The sequence below is a fragment of the Piliocolobus tephrosceles genome, chromosome 4 (assembly GCF_002776525.5).
Source record: "Piliocolobus tephrosceles isolate RC106 chromosome 4, ASM277652v3, whole genome shotgun sequence".
Classification (NCBI taxonomy): Eukaryota; Metazoa; Chordata; class Mammalia; order Primates; family Cercopithecidae; genus Piliocolobus; species Piliocolobus tephrosceles.
The window spans coordinates 76,369,171-76,386,344 of NC_045437.1; the positions used below are offsets into that span (position 1 = coordinate 76,369,171).

General features: G+C 33.1%; 1 protein-coding gene across 5 annotated transcripts in view; it reads left to right on the plus strand.

The window, feature by feature from the left end:
* TENT2 (terminal nucleotidyltransferase 2) overlaps positions 1–17,174 on the plus strand; it is a 74,863-nt gene that overhangs the window by 32,112 nt on the left and 25,577 nt on the right. For 4 of the 5 annotated variants that reach the window (XM_023214937.3, XM_023214935.3, XM_023214934.3 and 1 more), the window contains exons 9-12: positions 398–467; positions 4,208–4,284; positions 4,651–4,779; positions 12,521–12,564. In XM_023214937.3, the coding sequence (XP_023070705.1) occupies positions 398–467; positions 4,208–4,284; positions 4,651–4,779; positions 12,521–12,564 (320 nt within the window). The remainder of the gene's footprint in view (positions 1–397; positions 468–4,207; positions 4,285–4,650; positions 4,780–12,520; positions 12,565–17,174) is intronic. The other variant, XM_023214939.2, reaches the window with a different exon arrangement.

A 17,174-nucleotide genomic window follows, 5' to 3' on the forward strand; every position in this document is an offset into this window, starting at 1 on the left:
TGTTGCAAAGCATTTCCACACATAAGACTCTGTAAATATGATTTCTACAGTTACCGTGATACCTTACTCTGTGCTGTACCAAAATTAGTTATTCCCTCTGCTGCTAGCCTAGATATATTTTCACTCTTAACAGTGAGACCGTCTGATGAACTTCTCTATAGATAGTATATTAGACCACATTCCTGAAAATAACCTTAGTATAAAGCCCCCTAAAAATGGTATTGCTGGAGCCTCCAACCTTAGAAGAATTTGATAATGTCCTCGCTTGTATTCTTTTTCACAGACGTTTTCTTAAATTATTTTAGCTTAGTAAATACTATTTTTTTAAAAACATGGATTGGAACACTATGAATTCTAGAAACATTTGCCGATATTCACATTATCTTTTGTCTTTCAGCGGGCTACATTGAGAGACCTCAGCTGATTCGAGCAAAAGTGCCAATTGTGAAGTTCAGGGATAAAGTCAGGTAAGTAATTAATGAACCTTTTTCAGTTCCTTTAGATCATTTTTAGATACTCATCTGATAAAGATAATTAAGAATTGTATGTTGTAGCATTGCAGTTTATTTTCATCAGTTTTTAGAAATCATTTGACTTGGTGTTTGAAATGGTTTTTTAAAATTGAGCGATACTTGATGCTTAACTATACTTAGCTATTCTGCTTGACATTTTGAATATGTGAGACTATCCAATTTAAAGAGTATGTACATATTTGTATTTTAGATTTTTAAATGATCTCTTGCCTTTTGGAAGTAATGCGTTCTGAAGAACATAATTAATGAAATTTGACATACTAATATCAAGGGATTTGTTGTAAATACAATTGTGATTAAACAAGTTATGTTTCATTTTAATGAAAGATACATATAATATCTAGAGAATAGATATTGAACGAACAACAGCAAAATATACTTGTTCCATTTCAGAATTTATATTTATGTGTTCTACCAGCTTGGGTTCTGAATTTCTTATGGGCATTAGAATTGGGATCTTTTATATAATATCTGAATGCAAAATGTAAATAGATGTTGATTATTTCATTAAACTGATTCGTTACTGTTTTCTAAAAATAGAATTGTAACAGATTTCATAAAATTTGTCCAGTTTTACAAAATTAATACTGAAATTATGCCCCCCCCACACATTATTGATCCTTATCTTTCATAGATTGTGTTTTCACGAATTTGCCTACTTGCTCAAAGTTATTTGTAACTCCGCACATGAATATTCATACGCTTTAGCAGTCATTTCATGGGCATACACAGAGTGGTGAAAATTTCAAATCACCCAATACCGTGTTTCCAGCTGAGATAGAATTAGGTGACACACTGTCTTCTTGTTCAGCTTCGTACTGTAAACAAATAACCTCCTCGTAGTCTAATTAATGCCATATTTTTCACATTTTTGTGCTTTTTTGCTTTTTAGAATGGCCCCCAAGCATAGTGTGGAGTTACTTTCTAGTGTCCCCAAGTGCAGGAGGGTTGTGATGGTGCCCTATGGAGAAAATATGTGTTAGGTAGGCTTTGCTCAGGCATGAGTTACAGTACTCTTGGCCATGAGTCCACTGTTAATGAATCAACCATATATATTAAATACAGTGTCTTCAAACAGAAGCACAACATAAAACTTGGTTATGTATTGATGAGTTTATGAAAATGTGACCAGACCGGCAGAAACCTAACCCTGTACTTACCCTAGGAGCAATGATATATAGTATTCACTAATTCAGTGTTTGCAGCAACTTTATAGAATGTAGCTACTATGAATGATGAAAATTGACTGAATATATAGATTTTAAACAAACTTTAATGCCTGGCTCAAGCCATTCCTTTATATGTCTAAACATCGATCAGATATATAAATACTTATTAAATTTCTGCCAAGTAAATTGTGTTAGATTTTCCTAAAGCAGATATGAAATATATAGGGAGATAAAACATAAAGTTATTATATTATCTAATTATAAGTTTTTAATAATATATGGTTGTAGTTATAGTTACAAAAATGGTTTCATTCTTTTTCTGTTTTAAGATTATCATACAAACTCTTTTTGTTCTTAAGCATTTTTTTTTTTTTAAGAGACAGAGTTTTACTGTGTTGCCCAGGCTGGAGTACAGTGGCATGATCATAGCTCACTGTAACCTCAAATGCCTGGACTCAAGTGATCCTCCCATTTCAGCCTCCTAAGTAGGTAGGACTACAGGCACACACCAACACACTAGGTTAATTTTTGTGTTTTTGGTAGAGACAGGGTCTCGCCATGTTGCCCAGGCTAGTTTCGAACCCCTGGCCTCAAGCAATCCTCCTACCTTAGCCTCCCAAAGTTCTGGAATTACAGGAGTGTGCCGCTGCACCTGGCCAAATCCTACTTCCCAACAGAACCATATCTCATGAATATTTGGTTATATCATTAAGTATTGTTCTACAGCTCATTTTTAATGGCTTTATATTTTTTCATTGAGTGAATAAATTGTCATTAACTTAACCATTCCCCTGTGTTTGAACATTTGGTGTGTTTCTAGTTTTTAGATAACATAAATAAGCATTTTGTGCATAAATTCTTTCCATATTGAGGATCAGTTTTTTAGTATTTCTAGAAGTAGTATTGAAGCAGGAACTATGGATATTTTTAAAGCTCTGAATTCAATTTTGGAAAAATTTTTAACTGCAGACTAGTTGCCATCTATGTGTTTTTCTTTTCTATACTATATGGATGTAGTACAAATTGGCTTCAGTGTTAGACTTATACAAACACAAAGAATAACTCTATTGTTACTGTAAGTTTCCCAAAGCCAAATAATGTATAATATCTGAAGTGTTAATACTACTATCTATTTTTATTAATATGCCTGGATAATGGAAAGATTGTAAGATTTCTTTTATTCCCCTAAATAAGACTGAAATGGTAGATTTCAAATTTTATACTTAAAAGCTGTAATTAATATAGAAAGATTTCGTTTTTATTTTAGACAATCTTCACAGAAAAATTTAGTATTTATAAGTTGGGATCTCACATGGGTATGAATAGAACTGACTTACAGAAAGTAATCCTTCGTTTTTAATATGAGTTTAGCCTTTTTTTGTAGATTGAGTCATTATTGCACTATTTTCTGTTTTTTGTTTTTTTTGAGATGGAGTCTCGCTTTGTTGCCCAGGCTGGAGTGCAGTGGTGCGATCTCGGCTCACTGCAAGCTCCACCTCCCGGGTTCACACCCTTCTACTGCCTCAGCCTCCGAGTAGCTGGGACTACAGGTGCGCACCACCACGCCTGGCTATTTTTGTATTTTTTGTAGAGATGGGGTTTTACCGTGTTAGCCAGGATGGTCTCGATCTCCTGACCTTGTGGTCCGTCCGCCTTGGCCTCCCAAAATGCTGGGATTACAAGTGTGAGCCACCGCGCCTGGCTATTGCCCTATTTTCTAAATTATGAACTGCATGTATTTGCTTCCAAATAAATAATCATTATGTGTTTGAGTATTATAGATAGTTCTTTCCAGGTGTCAGTAGCCTAATTTGACATGATACTGTAATTTACTGGCCATTTTAGAGGAAATATAATGTGTAGACAGAGCTTTTAAATTTTTTTCCCCTGCATTTTATTTGGCTTTTTATTCCTGTTGTTTTAAAGTATATGATGCTATAATTCTAGATTATTTGAGAATGTATAACTTAATGGAATAGCTTGCTCAGAAATGTTTTTGGTCACATAGTTGTGTTTATCTGGAAACGATTGTGAGATTTAAACATTTTCAGCTGGATATGGTGGCTCCTACCTATAATACTGGTGATTTGGGAGGCTGAGGTGGGGGTACTGCTTGAGCCCAGGAGCTTGAGGCTGGAGTAAGCTATGATTGTGCTACTGCACTCCAGCCTGGGCCACAGAGCTAGAGTCCATCTCTTTAAAGGAAAAAAAAAAAAAGATTTAAAAATTTTCTTTGGGGTAATTGGAGCCTTAGCAGTATGTTACTGATTTTTCCACTAGTCTTATTTTATATTTTCAGTACTCACCAAATCACATCAAAATAACATACTGAGTATTTGTTCATTCTTATTTCTTTAGTGTGTCATGTTAGAAACACAGGTCTGTGGCCTTTGGGCCCATGCTATTTTGCATCATGGGATGGATGAGCATTAATTTGGTTATTAGGAGGGAAGTTTTTTTGTTCTTCAGCTAAAGTTTATTGTTTTTTTTTTTTTTCTTAAATAGTTGTGTGGAGTTTGACTTGAATGTAAACAATGTTGTTGGAATAAGAAACACATTCCTTCTCAGAACTTATGCATACCGTAAGTTTGTGGTTTGTTTATAAAAAATTAGCCTCTTTTTTCTTTATTCATTTTTAGATGTTTGTCATAAATAGTGACATCCCTTTAGTTGTGTTTAAGTATATCTTACTTTATTTGTATATGTTGCTACACTAAAATCATATACTATCAGTCATAGGTGAATCAAGTGGCATTTTAATAATTGGTAATTTTTAAAAGGTAACTAAGGTGAGTTTTAGACATAAGACACATTTATGGTGAACAGACACAGTGTTTAATATACGCAGAGACAGTGCTCTTTATTTTGGCATGGATCTGGAAAATAATATAAACTTTTAAAGAAACTGTAATGTCTCTTACCATGTTAAGTTTTAATTTTACTTTCAGTTGAAAATCGAGTTCGTCCGTTAGTGCTGGTGATTAAGAAGTGGGCAAGTCACCATCAGATAAATGATGCCAGTCGTGGTACTTTAAGCAGCTATAGTCTTGTATTGATGGTTTTGCACTATTTACAAAGTAAGTATAATGGGGTTTTACCCAATTTTTAAAAGTAAAAGACAGCTAGCTTTATTATGGTGTTTTCTCTGTTGACCCTATTTTCAAATAGTAGTGTTTTAAAAGTTCTTTCTAAGGTCCATAAAACACATTTCCTGTTTTGTTGTTTTGGACAAATGTTTTAAAAGTGTTTTTCCTTGGAAAATATTAAGAAGTTTCACTGTTTTTTTACTTTTTGAAAGTTTTTTTATAGTCACTTTTGTTATCAAAGGACTTTTACCTGTATTGTGGACCCATTATCTTGAGGCAGACAAATGCTCAAAAGGTCTATAAAAGTTAGTTCAAGCACTGTTTATCATATTTTAAATTTTTAATTTGAGACGGGAATTAAATGATTTTCCTGTTGGTTAAAGAAGCTTTTAATCTGAGTTGCCTTCCTCAACTAGATTTTATCTTTATAGGACTGTTGTATCAGATTGGCTCCCAAATTTTAGTTTTGTCTGGTTAGTCATTGTTTATAAGGCCATTCTGGTAAAAGCCATACTTTTGTCGCATGCATAGTGACAAACAGTAATAAGTGAACACTTGTAGATTGGACCATTCATAAGATAAGTGTGAGAATTTTTATGGTATTAAAAATTTCCTAGAAGTATGGGACAGACTGACTAGATCTAATTGAAATCCTTACTTTCATATTTCTCAAAAATATCTTATGTATATAACAATCCAAGAAATAAACATTAAGCCACTTTATATTTTCTACTTAGTTGGATACCAAGAGTTGTTAAAAGATGGATACATCTACTGTTTTGTAGTTATTAGACCAGGAGACTGAGATGTTTAATGACTAACCAACTGAAAATACGAATATGTGGTGACGTGAGGACCAACTGAAAGACTTGGTGTGAATGTAGTAGAAGACCATTTGCCAGGGGGTCTGGGGCTTGATCTGTTCTGGGTTGGTGATATTTCCACAGTTTAGAGTCTTGGTTTCCAAAGATTACAGTAACAGTAGAAAACATATTTTAACATATATAATACTTATTTCTTCATTCCATGAATATGTATGGAATACCTACCAAGTAAATGTTAGGTATTCTAGGATCTGAGAATACAGCAGTGAACACAATACAAAAACAATTATCTTCTTCTCAAAGCTTACATTTTCAGCTTGTAAAATGTAACATTTTCGTAGCTGTTACCTACCAAAACATGAATTATTAAACAACTCACAGATTACTAATAAAATGTGACATTTTTACCACCGTTGTGAGTTGAGCTGCTGATAGAGCACTGTCAACATGTGATATGCTCAGTAACAAATGGATTATTACAGTGTAGTCATTTAAAAAAGCCTATTGAAAAATATCCTTTTGTTGTATTGTTTGATGCTTTTTGTATTTAGATTCTGAGAGAGATAACAGATAATATTAGCAATTTTGTCAACAGCAGCTTAGTCTTGGAAAGTTGAGATGATTTGATGCCTTTACAGCTGTGTTTCTTTGTATTGAGGATACTGGGAACTGGGAAAAGGAGAAGACACCCTTTCCTTGTTATATAGATCAGAAATGGTTAGAGTTGGGGATTACAATTTTGTTAACCCAATTCCTGATAGACTGGGCTTTGGATAGGGATTGGAGGGTGATACCTAAGTTGAGAATTTCTGTGTAATGAGCCACTTTTACTAATAGGAGGATAGATAGAAGTGGTTGGGACAAAAACGAAGATTGTCCTACCAATGCCTTAAAAAAAGAGCAGTTCAGAGGGAAGGTTGGTTGTCAGGAATTTTCTATTTTGTTTCAGAATTATTATGTTTAAAATAATACTTAAAACGTAGTGATATTAAAATAGTTATTTTACATTTTAAAATTCATTTTGAATAAGTTGTACATATATATCATAGAAAATCCTGAGAATATACTAAAGTGGACCAAAAAAAAAAATACATTGCCCATGTATTTTCACACCCAAAGATTGTTATTGTTAACATTTGTTTTATTTTTTCTGGTTTTTGTTTTCTTTGCAAAGGTTTCAAAATGTTTAGCCAAACCTAAATACGTACATGTCAAGTTCAGGTATTTTAATTCCAAAAGTTGGGGACAAATAAGTAACTATAAATGGTGTGTGTTCTTTTTTCCTCTACAAAATCATGGTCTTCTTAATAATGTTCTTACATTTTCTTTTACCTGTTCATGACATGATTCTCAGACTTTTAGATTTCAAGGAAGAGTAATGTCCAAAAAAAAAAAAGAACCAAACTGGAGTTTTTATTTTGCTATGTTAAGTATCAGAACCAAAAAACTGCTACCAGTTACTACCATTACTTCATAAAAAATGGTGCATAAAATACCAAAAAAGCAATGATATGATCTCAGAATAATGGACAGACCATCACAAAACAGTGTAATTGTTACACCCTTCCCACTTTTGGCACACACACATGTTCTAATTTTTTTAGTTTATCACAGCTTAGAAACCTTTCCTCTAGGGTGAAGAATTTGGGGAACATTTTTTCATGTTTATTTTAATTGGAGTAGTCTTAGAGCTAGCTAGTTCTCAAGAAAATCTTGATTCTACCTTTAGACACATCTTCATCCCATCTTTGTCTGGAGATAGGGTGCCATTATTTGACCAAAGTGTTTATGTTATTGTTCTTAATTTCATAGTGTGTCAACCTTGTCCCTTCTTGGTAATCAGAGTTTTATGGTATGCTCCTAGGGTGAATTTGGCATTCTACATTCTTGACAGAATATAATCTTATACTCTGTCCTATTACTTACAAAATTTCACTCGAACACATATTACAGATGTAGGGGTTAATATTCTTAAATTGGCAGTTTTTAAAAATGACAAAATGGAATACACAGTCATGCTGAGAGTGTTGATTTGGTACAACCCCTTTAGAAAGCAGTGTTGTATATTTATATTTATGTCCTTTGACTCAGTTATTTCATTTCTAGAAATTTATCCTAATGTAATAATGAATGGTGCATATATGGATGTACATGTAAGGCTATTTTTTTATGGTGTTATGTAAATAATAAAAGATTAGAAGTACTCTTAAATTTTCTAGAATAGGGGAATGGTTAAATTAATTACGATATACCCTAATATGAGATCTGCATAGCCACTAACGATCATGTTTTTAATATATTTAATGATACAAGAAAACATGATATATTGTCTCATATATCATAATACCAATTTTATTTAAAAATGATAACTGTGTATATATTTGTATATGTGCAAATACTGAAAAGGTAGGTGCCAAAATTATATCAGGGGTTATTTATGGACAGTTTAGCGAAGTTCTCTGTACTTCACCGTACTTGCAGATGTTTTATAATATATGAGAGTATATCTTCCTTTGGATGCTGGTCTCAGATGATTTTTTTGACTTACCGAGAGAGACAAAATAGTTTAAATGGGCCAACATTTTTATGAATCAGTCATCAGAGAGGTTTGATAATCTTCTTTAATGTTAAATATTTCAGGCTAATCTTAATACATGTATTTTTATTGCTGACCAGTCTTGAATATGTACTGGTTTGATGATTCATTTGCCCCTCTAAAAGAATTTGAAACATACGACATTGGCTATTTTGGATACTACTTTATGTGTCGTTAATCATTTTTGTCCAGTTTTACAAAATACATGTCTATATATATATATTACTTTATATGTTCAGGTGAACTCTAAACATTTTTTTTCAATGAACTCTGTTCTCTTGTGGATTGCAGTTTACTTTCATTAAAAATGGAATAGAATTTCTTATATATATAAAATATAAAAGATATGTAGCACTCACCACCATTCGCTATTTATATTTTAGTTGTGATTTAAAAATGAGATTTGACTAAAGCATTTAGCATACATGATCATCCATAATATGTGTCCTATTCCTCATTTCTTACTGGTTACCTTAGAAATTTTAAATTTGATTGACTTCTTTAGATAAATATACGTTAATCACAGATGCCCCAATGTGGTAATTGAAAGCAAAATAAAAATTTTAAACTGGGACCAGGCGCAGTGGCTCATGCCTGTAATCCCAAGTGCTTTGGGAGGCTGAGGCGGGAGGATTGCTTGAGGCCAGGAGTTTGAGACCAGCCTGAGCAACATAGTGAGACTGACCCATCTACAGAAATAAAAAATAAAAAAAATTAGTTGGGCATGGTGGCACATATCGTTAGTCCTAGCTACTCAGGAGGCTAAGGTGGGAGGATTGTTTGAGCCCAGGAGTTTGAAGTTGCAGTGAGCTATGATTATGCCACTGCATTTCAGTTTGGTCAGCAGGGTGACTCTTTCTTAACAAAACAAAAAAATTAAACATTGCTGTTTTGCCAGCCTATTAAAATCATACTAAAATTTAGTTTAGACTTTGCCCAACATTTTATTTTTGACAGAGTGGTCCCATTTACTGAAGTGGTTTGTAATTAATAGCACTGCATTCAGCCATTCCTAGATCTTTCTTGAAGAACATCAGCTACCCAGAGCTAATGTGTAACTCTACACTGGCAAATTTAAGCTACTCTTCCCTAGAAGAAATGAGAGTGATTAAAATAGATAGTTGCTTTTCTTGGCAGTATCACATTACTGTGAGGGAAAAGGGCAAACAAGAGTCCGCAAGGTGTATTGAGCAGTTCCAGCTCTGCCACAAAAAACTAGTTTTTGTGACTTTGGTCAAGTTATTGTACCTCACTGGCCTTAATCTCACCTGTAACACAAACAGTTGGATTAAATGACCTTCACGTTTTGTTTAACTTCTTAAATCCTTTAATATCTTTTCTGCCATAAACAGAGAAAGGAAATAGGTCCTGTGTATGTAGAAAGGTTAAAAAGATTAACGCATTTCCTAGAATAAATTCCAATCGTCAGTAATTGACTTACAGATACTTGAAAGATGACTGATCAAAGCATGAGGGGGAATTGAGAAGAGATTTTAATTATAACTTAAGAGTTAATGAAAAAGGAGGCCAGGCATGGTGACTCACACCTGTAATCCCAACACTTTGGAAGGCTGAGGCGGGTGGATCAGTTGAGGTCAGGAATTTGAGACCAGCCTGACTAACATGGTGAAACCCTGTCTCTACTGAAAATACAAAATTAGCTGGGCGTGGTGGCGCACGGCTGTAATCCCAGCTACTTGGGAGGCCAAGGCAGTAGAATCACTTGAATCTGGGAGGCGGAGGTTGCGGTGAGCCTAGATCACACCAATATACTCTATTCTGGGCAACGGGAGCGAAACTCTGTCTCAAAAAAAAAAAAAAGTAATGAAAAAGGTAAGATCATCAGTTGGCTAGAAATAATAACATTAAAGAATATTCATGGAATGTTTGCCATATTCCTAGGCACAGAGCTTTCTGGTAGGCATTTTAAAATTGTCCTTGCAGAGCCTGGCCAATGTGGTGAAACTGTGTCTCTACTGAAAAATTAGCTGGATGTGGTGGTGCACTAACTTGTAATCCCAGCTAGTGGGGTGGCTGAGGCATGAAAATCGCTTGAATTCGGGAGGTAGAGGCTGCCGTGAGTCAAAATCATACCCCTGCATTCCAGCCTGGGTGACAGAGCGAGACCCTGTCTCAAAAAAAATTAATGAATAAGTAAAGTTTCCTTGTATTTTCAAAATTAATGATTCTTAGTGTCATCAAAGATCTGCTATTTAAAATTTAAATTTTTGGTACATCTATATGGAAATTTATGGGTATAAATTTGTGGGGTCCCTACCAGCAAGCTATTATGCAAACTTCGGGTAAAGTAGAATCTTGTACATTAGCTGTATTCAGGGCATTGCCTATTAATCATGTATTCTAATATTGAGCTTTTGTTTTGTTTTTAGTTTGCCTTTGAGAGAGAAATTTAAAAGACTGAACCTGTAATCCAAAATTCTGAAGTTAAAATAGATGTTATAGTCAGATTTTTCCAGAATTTACGTTGCTTTGGAGTAAGATAAACATTTTTAAAACTACTAAACTCATTGAGACTAATATCAGGATATTGTTAATAAATAACTTCTGCAGTACACTAATTGCTTCTCTGATGACTAGTGTTTATAAATCTTTTAAGGTTGTAACATAAAGAATTTACTTAATGATAACCTTGCCTCCAGAAACTTCCAAATTGCTGAGCTCTAAAAGCTCTTTTGTCCATTGAAAGATCCTCAACCAGTGGCTAGTATCTGTTTTTCTCTCCTAGTATTCTAGTTATGTTACCAGAATGAGATAAAGGTTTTTTTATTCTAATTCTCTATAATCTTTTCTTCATCCTTTGTTTTATTATACTTTTAGTATACTATTCAATGGGAAAGGTATTCAAGTTTTTAAGTAAACTAATTTCTTGTAAGATTTTCCAATTTGACTTCTGTATTGTAACCAAAATTGCTAGAAAGCCATTAAAAAGTGTTATACAAATATAGAGACATTTAGAATTAAAGTGAGTGGGGTTTGAGTTTACTTGACAGGTCTTCTAACATGTTGAGTATTTGAATGCCTCTTAGGGGAAAGGAATATGTATATTCTTACTTCCTAAGAGTGATTCTGGTAAGTAATGATTGAGTTTTTTCTACTAATATTCTCAGTCATGTACTGAGAACATGAAGACATATCATGGAATTTAATTTTATGCCAATTTTCAACATGAGGTGAAATGTGATACATAAGGGAAATTTAAATAAAGCATCCTACTTTGTACTATGTGGTAAAAACTCATACCCTTTTAATTATAGTTGGAGAGCATGTAAGTTGGTCATAATGGTTCATTACATGTACATTTATATATTTCAGAAGTCATTTTTTAAAGTTTCTGCTAAATCACACATTAAAAGTGAATTAATATGCTTTGTTGTTGAGTTTATGTAGTTATTATACATAGTGTATTCCTAATTCTTAAATACTTCCTAATTCTTAAATTTGAAAATGTAGTACTTGTATTTTACCATACTCATGACATTATATTTTACAGTTATTTCTTATATTGTGGATATTAGGCACTTTGCCTTTTTATATTGTTCTTTTCATATTAAAACAATGTAAAGTTACTGTTAGTGCATTTAATGAGATTGGATTTGCTTAGAACTATTGAATGGTGACGGATGACAAAAATATGGTGATAACAGGATAATGATTTCTTTGTATGAAATTTTATTTATAGCAGATTGTTGCCCTTAGTTTTCTAACTTTTGCTGAACATTCTTTAAAAATGTACTAATGAGGTTAAAGATTTTCTTTCAGTTTTATCTGATTTTTTTTGTTGTTGTTATTTGCAGTATATCAGTTTCCTGAACGATTTCAATTTTGGTATTGTCAGTGGAAATTAAATAATAAAGGGACAATTATGAAAGAACTATTTTTCTCTCCTAGTGTCACTGAACTGTATTTTTAAAATTATGGTTTTTGATTACTACATCCATCTTAATAATGTCTATTCAGTATCTGTAGAGCAATCCTCGTCTTGCTTATTGTGTGTGTATGTCTGATGTTGGACAAACTACATGTGTCCCTTTATTGATAGCCTATTCTAAAACCATGTGAGGAACATTGGTTTACATAGGGATATATATAGTTTATTAATAAAACCTTAGTTTGTCAACTTAAATATATTTTAAATACAAACTTAGGGATAAGAATTTCATGAAATACTTGAAAACTGTTGAATTTTAGCATAAACCCTTATAGTCTCATACCTGGGATGTAGCTGACAAATTATTGCATTGTAAAATGAATCACGTGAATCACGGAAGCTTTAAACTTTTTCTTTTTATAGCCCTACCTGAACCCATCCTTCCATCCCTCCAAAAAATTTACCCAGTAAGTGTTTCTTATAAATTATTATAATACATTTTATGTCAAGTGTATGTAGAACTATTATAAGTAGTATTAATGTGACTATTAAAGTAGTAAGGTTAAGTACATAACATTTTCTGTATATACCAAGAGAACATTTAAAATGTTTCATATACTGTTTCAGAAAACTCTCATACTTGTTATTTTGTTACTGACAGTCTGTTCAGTTGTGTTAATGGTGGAATTTGTTTTGCATGATGCTCAAGATTATCACTAATGGAGATTAAATATACTCAGTTGCCCATCTGGCCTTATTCCAGTTTTCTTCCTACTATTTTAAAATATAGCTTCACAGGATTTCTTTAGTTAGTAACTCAGAAATTTTTTAGCCCAGTATATTTATACTTTGAAAAGCAAGGGGAAGAGAAGTTGGACAATTGGATAATCTTTTTGTCTTTAATTTGCTCTTGCCAAGTAATACACCAAAACAGGTAATATTAGTACACTATTCTTGTCTGCATAATACTATGAATCCTACTGACATTAATTGGAAACATTCAAGAAATGAAGTGTGGCTACTAGAAAAGATTTAATATGTACTTAATTTGACTTTAGAGACACATAGGTTATGTATGTATTCATCATCTATAAGAATCCTTGTGTTTCTTTTTCAGTTTTCGTGTTCTTTCTCCAGAATTCTCTGTTTCTTTGTTTTATATCATTAGTGTTTTCCTCCATAGTCATCCTTTTTCCTGCATTTATTTGGAAATAATATTTAAGCTACTTGTTTAGAATGTTTGACTGCTCTTCTGAAACCACATAATTTTTACATATTGGTTTCATATACTTATAAGAAGAGCTGTCTTCTAAACTTACTAAACGGTCATATTACAAAGAGAAATATAATCAGCTTAGACGATTAATTTTCAGAAAACATACTTATTGTGTTACACAAAATGTAATAAATTTACTTGACATGGAACATCAATTAAATATAGTTTAATATCTGATAATTGAGAAGGACCAATGTTCTTGGTTTTGAACATAAGTTATTATTGTAATGCACACATGCAAGGTGCTGGATAATAAAGGTTCATTTTAATACAGCCTTGCTGTAGTGGAGATCTCACATTCTGTGGAACGTCATCTACTGGAAGAGACTATATAACAAAAGCCTTTTAGAATCTTGCTATCTCATCTTCCTTTTTTCAAAAAACTAGTTTCTGCTATTATGAAGAATTATTATAATGAATTTCCAGTATAGCTAAGCACCAGTCTTTATGCTCTCTTAAACGTTATGAAAAATGAAAGTACAGAAGTAGAAGTAACTTGAACTTTTTGACCTTATTCTTTGAAATCTTTTTATATATTCCTTTTTTTTTTTTTGTAGAGACGGTCTTGCTGTGATGTCCAGTTTGGTCTCAAATTCCTGGCCTCAAGTGAGCCTTCTACCTTAGCCTCCCAAAGTTCTGGGATTACAGGCATGAGCCACTACACCCAGCCTGTTGGCCTTTATTTTGAATGTTTTTCTCTCTCCATAAAGTATTGACTCTTTTGTTCGTACTGAAAGGTCATATTTCATTTTATTGACCCAACTTCATCTTGCTTTAAGACCCAGGTGTCAGTGTAGAAAGAGCTGCATATGTTCTTTAGCAAAGGATCTAATAAACTTATCCCTAAAATAATATTGTGTGTTGAAAAATGCTTCTGCAGCAGTCTCACTTAAAACCCTATGCTACATGAAGCTCTTTTTACTAATATAGAAGACTGGCAAAATATCAGTGTACTGTGGTTGGGGTCGGAGGTAACGCTTTTATAATACTCAGGTTCTTACTAATGGCCCCATTTTCACTTCTGTGTTCTGTTTTTCTTATTATCTAGCTTTCTTCCATGACAGAGTCCTGACTTCTGTTCATATCCACTGCCTCTGACCCTATACTCTCCATCTGTTTTGCTTATAAGCTTATTTCTATACCTGCAGTGGGGAAATAGATTTAGCCCCAAGACCTTAAAAAATACTAATAGCAAGACCTACCAGATTAGGAATCTCCTGATTTGCATTCACATATGGTTACATTGCTATCATAAATATTGAATTTGCCTTTACTATAAGATTTTTGTTTACATGGGTAGGGACTTAACTACCTCTTCTCACACAAGATTTTTTGTTTTATATGAAACCTGTAAGCTGGTTAGCAGAACACATTTTTAATGGTCCATCTGATGGAACAAACAAATCAGCTTGTTTGCTATTAATAATAACCAGCCGGGCACGGTGGCTCATGTCTGTAATCCCAGCACTTTGGGAGGCCGAGGTGGGTGGATCACGAGGTCAGGAGTTCAAGACCAGCCTGGCCAAGATGGTGAAACCACATCGCTACTAAAAATACAAAAATTAGCAAGGCATGGTGGCAGGTGCCTGTAATCCCAGCTACTTGGGAGGGTGAGGAAGAGAATTGCTTGAACCTGGGAGGTGGAGATTGCAGTGAGCGGAGATTGTGCCACTGTACTCCATCCTCAGCGACAGAGTGAGATGCTGTCTCAAAAAATACATATATATATAATAACCATAACCATTGTTTATTTAGTATCCATTATATGTCAGCATACTGTACATTGTATACACAATTTTTTATCCTGAACAAATACACTTGCAAGGTATTATCCCTTTCTCACTAACGAAGAAACTGTTTTAGAAATGTTACATGATTGATCCAAGTGATACTAACAGTTTTTCCATTATACTGTTTCTTGGGGGAAGGCAAAAATTGTGGTAGTATTCACTAACATTTTACCTAATTTCTGTTGCTTATTACGTTTTATTTGTATACATCTGATTGTTCCTATACAGATATACCTTTAAGGACAACAGTTACGGCAGAATTTCAGCTTGTATAAATAAGTTTAAGAATGACTTACCATTTTAAGTAACAACAACAGAAAAAAACTTTGTTACTTTACAAAGGAAACCACAGGGTTCTTTTAAATTTGGAGCTTCTCTAATACAAAATAGGGTTTATTTTAAAAATAAAACAATTTTGGAATGGAATAAGTTTGTTCAGTATACTGTGCTTTTTAGTCATTTTCATATTTTCTTTTCAAAATTTATAACATTTTAAATATTTTAAAAATTGGTATATTTTAGTTCAGTTGTGATATGAAAAGGATAAAAGGCTGTAAACATTGTGAAGACTGTATTATAGTATAGAATTACTGATTATTACTAAATTCTTATTGACTTAACAGAACTGATAGAGGGCAGAGTATTTACTATTCAGTTGAAGAAATGAAGCTGAGAAAGTTAAATATATAAACAGATTAAGCTTATGAAAGAATCTTTATTTTAATGCAAGCATATTACTATGAGGGTTAACTTAAATTTATGCTAGGTAGATTTATCAATACAACTTGTATTTTTTAGCTATTTGTTTCCTTCCCTAAAAGTATCTTTGTACTCTAGGAGTCGCAAGAAAATAACCCTCTTCTTTTTAATAGTTATGAAATAAAGAATTCTAGAGCTTTTCTGTGTAGTTAAATGTTAAAAACACCTTAAATTATACATATACAGTAATGTGCTGCATAATGATGTTTTGGTTAATGACAGACCACATACATGATGGTGGTCTCATAAGATGATGATAGAGCTGAAAAATTCCTGTCACTTGGTTTTTGCTGTACTATACTTTTTATCATTATTTGTGAGTGTACACTTCATACTTAAAAAGCAAGCTAACTATAAAATGGCCTCAGGTAGGTCCTTCAGGAGATATTCCAGAAGAAGACATTATTGTATGAAATGACAGCTCCATGCATGACACTGTCTCCAAAGATCTTCCAGTGGGACAAGATGTGGAGGTGGAAGACAGTGATAGTGATGATCCCAATACTGTGTAGGCCTAGGCCGATGTATATGTTTGTGCCTTTGTTTTTTAACAAAAAGGTTTAAAAGTAAGGAAAAAAAAATTAGAAAAAATCTTATAGAATAAGGATGTAAAGAAAGAAAATATTTTTGTATTGTTGCGCAGTATGTTTTAAGCTATGTTGTTACAAAACAGCCTAAAAGTTTAAAAGTTTTTAAAATAAAGTTACAGTAAACTAAGGTTAATTTATTACTGAAAAAAGAAAAATTTTAAAATAAACTTAGGGTAGCCTAAGTATACAATATTTATAAAGTCTACAGTTGTATATAGTAATGTTCTAGGCCTTCACATTCACTCATTACTCTCTCACTGACTCACCCAGCAACTTCTACTTCTGTAAGCCCCACTCATGGTAAGGGTATACTGTTTTTTATCTTCTATACCATGTTTTTAGTGTACCTTTTCTATTTTTAGATATGTTTAGATACACACATACTTATTACAGTTGCCTACAGTATTCAGTAATAACATGCTGTGCAGATTTGCAACCTGTGCAGACATACCTTTGGGGTGTTGCAGGTTTGGTTCTAGGCCACCACAATAAAGTGAGTCACATGAATTTTTTGGTTTCCCAGTGTATACAGAAGTTATGTTTACACTATCATGTAGTCTTTGAAGTGTGCAATAGCATTATATCTAAAAAATGTACATGTCTTTGTTTAAAAATACTTTATTGCTACAAAATGCTAACGATCAGCTGAGCCTTCAGCACAA